At 49.3% G+C, this 5036-nt stretch overlaps 2 protein-coding genes across 2 annotated transcripts in view; one reads left to right on the top strand and one right to left on the bottom strand.

Moving 5' to 3' along the window:
* HEXDC (hexosaminidase D) overlaps positions 1-296 on the bottom strand; it is a 12337-nt gene extending 12041 nt beyond the window's left edge. The window contains exon 1 of the mRNA XM_019502631.1: positions 35-296. Coding sequence (XP_019358176.1) covers positions 35-115 — 81 coding nt within the window. The 5' untranslated portion in view covers positions 116-296. The remainder of the gene's footprint in view (positions 1-34) is intronic.
* Positions 297-570: 274 nt separating this feature from the next.
* OGFOD3 (2-oxoglutarate and iron dependent oxygenase domain containing 3) overlaps positions 571-5036 on the top strand; it is a 176857-nt gene continuing 172391 nt past the window's right edge. The window contains exon 1 of the mRNA XM_019501553.1: positions 571-747. Coding sequence (XP_019357098.1) covers positions 571-747 — 177 coding nt within the window. The remainder of the gene's footprint in view (positions 748-5036) is intronic.

Genomic DNA, 5036 nt, shown 5'->3' on the forward strand with positions numbered 1-5036 from the left:
GCCCCGCCCCGGCCCGGCCCGGGACCCCCGCTACCTCGGCCAAGTAGTGCGGCCGAGGCGGCGCGCCCTTGAGGTCCAGGTGCACCAGGCGCCGCGGCAGCGGGCAGCGGGGCATGGCGGCGGGATGCGGCCGGGTGCGATTGTGGCACCGCGGAGGTTAACTGCGCGCCCCGCCCCCCCCGCGCGATCGATCGCTCTGCCTTGGATTAGTCCCGCCTGTCCTGCCGTCGCCGCCGCCGCGGGTTGCTCGGGTCTGTCCCGCTGGCCGCTCCCTCTCCGCCATCAATTGCTCAGGCCTGCCCGGCTCCAGCGCTCTTCCGGCCGGATGCTGCCGGCTCTCGAGCTCCGGGATGGATTGCTCCTCCCTGCCTTCCCCAGGCCGAGCTGTAGCTGCCCGAGCGCGTCGCTCAGCCTGACCGCGGTTCTTGGCACGTGTCCGCACCGCCCACTTCCGGCTACCCAGTTACTCTGCAGGGGCCGCGCTCCCCGCCCCTTCCTGGCGGTTTGTCTCCAGAGACGAGCTGCTCCCTCCTCAGTGGTCTCCCTCTTAGGGGGCGGAGAGATTCCTCGATGGCCGCGGCCCACGATGGCCCTGTGCGCTGCCGAGAGGTTCGTGTCGTGCAGCTGCGGATGGAGGTGGAAGCGGAAGGCACTGACGGCCCGGAGAGGGGTGCTCCCACCGGGACTGAGCAGTCCTTCTGGCTGCCGGAGTTCGGCGTGTCCGGGGTGGAAGAGGCCGCTGGACCCGTTGGTGGATGACCGTGGCACTGAAGAGGTTTGGCTTTCCCGAGGGCAGCATTGAGCTCTGTGCAGAAAAGGTAACTGTGACTAGAGGCCTGTGCGCTGTTGCCCCCATGGAGTCACAGCGTCGCCAACTTCTGGGAAGCTTAGCGGTACGCTGAGCCTGCGAGGGTGTCCCCTGCTTCGTCACAAGGGTGGCGCCAGAGTTGTCTGGCAAACACCGAGGCTAGAAGAGTCAAGTCTGTGAAGTTTATGGAGAACCTGATGATCTGCATTGGAGACCCTGGAAACTACTACGTCGATACAGCTGCGCGCCACGTCCTTCTCAGAAGCATCAAAGTAAAGATCATGCTGCCTTGGGACCTGCAAGAAGCCCCTGCAAGGGGAGATCTTGCCCATTGCCCTCGTTCCAGAGCAGAGAGGTGGCAGCCAGAGCAGCCAGCCATGGTTTGGCCAGTTTGCACAGCCACGAGGGTTTGTCGGCACCTGGAGTGAGAAGCTTGACTGCATACGGTGGAAGTGTCTTAATAAAATGATAAAAGGCCAGTCCTTAAGGTGTAGGAATGAGTGAAATGAATGAAAAGTCAAAGCTGGCTTTTTTTTAGGTGTGGCTCAAGTCAGATGTGGGGACGTAGAGTCTAAATGGGTTGAGAGTCACTGTCTGGGTATGATACGTATTAAGTAGAGTTAGCAGCCTTGAGTCCTGTGACAAGATGTCATCTTGCTGCTGCAGATGTGTGGTTCCAGTGTTGTTTCTGGTGTCTGTGACTTTTCCATACAGCAACAGCAGTCAGTGCTGTGTAAAACTAACAAGGGTCTGATCAGTTTTCTGGTTTCTGTTCAGAATCCTGTGGGGGCAGAGAAACTGTTAAGAACCAGTCCAGACTCTGAGGTGTTTCCAAACTAATTGGGTAAGACCAAGGATGTATATCCCCATTTTACACAGGGGGAGCTGAGATGCAGGAAGATCATGCAACTAACCTAGCATCACGCAGAGTTTATCAGAGTATTGTAGATGCATCCCTCTGGTCTTTGTTTTCAGGGAGACACACGTGGTATCTGATACATTTCTGGTGTGATGTATCAAATGAACTCTATGCTTGGTTAAGTCTTGTCTTTTTCTCAGTTCCCACACAGGGGTGCTGTTGAGATGTTTATGGAAACCCCTCTCACACTTTATTAGGACAGTTGCAGAGGTTGCTGGTGGTTTTGTGGGTAGGTTAATGATTCAGTACAAGGAAGATTATTGTACTCTGCAAAATCGTATTCGGCTCCAGATTTCTAAGCCAGAGGTATAACATGCTATTTTGGTGCCCTGGGCAGAGGGGAGTTGGGGGCAGGTTGGCAGGGAGGGAATCTTGCTGAGCATGGGTAAATGGGGTGGCAGGGCCAGGCAGAATCTTACCTGCAGGGCTGTGGGCTCAGCCAGGGGCTGTTCTCAGCATGGGCTTGCCTAGTTAACTCTGGCCTTGCAGACCTGAGGCAGGAGCCCCCTTTGTCAGCCTCATTCCCCCTTCCTTTGTGTGGTTCACAGCACTGAGTTTACAGTTGCTGCCAACTTATATGTAGGATGTGGCTGGGTGCCAGACACCTGCTGCTGCCATTCTGGTGCCCCTCCACCTCCATTCCTGCACACCTGCTAGGCAGTGTCTGGGGCCGATTCCTTTGGTTGCCTACCCCTGGTTATGCTGCTATGTGGAGCAGTCAGTTGGCAACTGCCTGGTGTCCCCATAAACAGTGCTAACCATAAAGCCCATTGTTCCTGCAGCCACCCTCCTTCCAGCTGAAGAAAATGAGCTCCAGGATGGAGCTCCTGTCCTTAATGCCATTTAGCTAAATAGCTGAGTGACATGAGGGCATTTCCAGCCTCCTCCTCTTTAGGCTGATCTCACTGCTTTCCAAAGGCTGCCCACTGCTGCTGTTAAAAAAAGGACAGAATCCAGTTTTCCAATAGGAAAAAAAAATACAATTACTTTACAAGGAGAAACTTGTCAAAGAAATAGAATAAGAATTCCTCAGGTAGGTTTAAACAGCTAGAAGTTCTGGCCTTCTGAATCCAGTGAAGCCTTGCATAATAATTACAAATTTGTCTGTCTCACCAAGTAGTCAAAGTCTTCTGGGTTGTTTCAGACTAGGTGGTTTTAGAGAAGGGAGAGGAGTGTGTTTATTTCTTCCTTCTAGCAGGAATCACTTTTCCTGCCACAGTTAATTGATAACATAATAATTTTGTTAGCTGCATCTGTACTTCCTCCTGGTTTTACTGCCAGCCTAATTGAAAAGGACAGGATAGTTGGTACTTGTTTTGATCAGGTTTTGGAGAAGTGGTTCAAGGAAAACTGGCGCTGTCCAGGAATAAATGATGAGGCAGAAATTACCTTGCATAAGTGCTAGTTCTGAAAAGCAAAGCTGCCAGATGGTATCTACATTCTGTCTTTAAAATGCAAGAGCCAAACAAAAGATAAGATTTTAACTCTTAGTTTTGCTCCAACTTATTTTATTTTGTATTTATGATTAGGCCAAAGTCCAAACAGAACATAACTTTGAGCTGTTTGAGGCTAATGCTCTTGGAGCATGTACTACAAGGAAAATGAATGATCATCTTCTGTTATAGTTCTGCAAGCATGTGTAATTCCATGCCTGAAAGTTAACGGGAACACTTGTAAATAAGCCCTTTTTTTTGCAAAGTTCCATTAAGATTCCTGTAATGATGCAAATAACATTTAACCTTCAGATGCTAGCTTAGACATGTCAGTGTGGTTTCTGCATCCAGTCTAGTACACCATAGTTTGCAGTTTTAGCACTTACACTGGTTATTCTTTCACATGCTGGATCAACAGCAACAGACCATGAGAGGAAAGCTTCTGTGTCTGAATACTGAGTCATTTTCATTGCTTTCAAAGCAGCTAAATACTGCTTTCATTTATGCAGTAATTGGTATCAAACTGCAGGGAGTTTAGTTGCAGACTGTTGCTTGCTAGTGAATCAGCTTCATGGAGTTCGGGGCATTGCCAGTCAGAGGCTGATGGCTTTGCATTCTCTACTGGAGAAGAGAAGATACTGTGGTGTGATGTGATTGCCATCTGTGGTCTGCATTTCAAGTCTTGCATACAGAAGCCTCTACTGATGTTTCCCCCTAAAAGCATGCTTTCTCTCCTACAACTATACAGTGATCATTGCTCCTTAAGTACCAAAGAGGTTTTCTCCACAGTGGGTGAGTGGGTGAAAGAACCTCCTCCCAGTGTTACCATTGCCATCTGGGATACCTTCCTTTTCTCCCTGCAGTAATTTGTCATCTGCCCTCTCTTCAGTTCATTTTCAAGACCCATCTATTACCCCATCATGTGCCTTCTAAGCCCAGCCTCAGGTGGGACAGTCAAATTCTGCTTACTGCTTTTCCTGGATTCATGCCCCATCTTCATCAGTGTTGATGCTTCTGCACGTCTATACGGATCATGCTGTTAACAGTCGCATCCTTAGTAGTTTAGGCCAGAAGTTCTGGAAACCAGAATTCGGTTCCATTTCTCCTTCGTCAGAAAGTCCCAGCAGTGCAGAATTCCAGCACCTTTTATGACAGGGCAGGCAAAACTGTTGCCTAGTGGGTCTTTAATGGTTGCAGAAGTCTTGAAAACTTTCCTAGAGAGTGTCCTAGAAAGTAAAAACCCTGAATTTATTACTTAAGTGCATGATGACTTCTCTGTCCTGGCTCTTGAATAATAGAGGTTGGCAACACTTCTGGACACATGTTTGTGACTCATACTGTGGCTTCAGGTTGTCACCTCTATGATATCTTCAGTCCATAGTTCCTTTTTTTCTGGTGGAAGGCACTTGAATTTCCTTTGAATGGCAGCTTTGGAAGTGCCAGTGGGGCAGTTGCTGTGTTTCATTTGTGTTTCAGTGTAGGGTGTTTTGTACTTGCAGTACTACACCTCCTTTATTTTAGATGGCTAATTACCTTGCTCTTCTGTGAAATGATTCCCAGGGACTTGCCCACCCCCCTGGAGTTTGACTGTCTAGTTGCCTTTGGTAATGTGTTGCTGAATGCTTAGTGCTCTCAGTGAGTTGTTTTGGTTTGTAATCTGGTCGGATTGTCTTTCCCATGGATTTCTTAAGTGACCTTGCCTGCTATATTTTTATCTCTCGTGACTTAGGAGAAAAAATAATTATTCAGACATTGGAAGGAGAGATTATAGGCTTGGTGTCATTTGGGGTGGCTGAGCCATGAGGATCACTTTTAGGAGTAACTGAGGTCTGTGATTAGCCTCCCTGGGGAAGAGATTGAAGATGAAAGGGAGAGA

The sequence above is a fragment of the Gavialis gangeticus genome, unplaced genomic scaffold (genome assembly GCF_001723915.1).
Source record: "Gavialis gangeticus isolate Ggan-Ray unplaced genomic scaffold, GavGan_comp1, whole genome shotgun sequence".
Classification (NCBI taxonomy): Eukaryota; Metazoa; Chordata; order Crocodylia; family Gavialidae; genus Gavialis; species Gavialis gangeticus.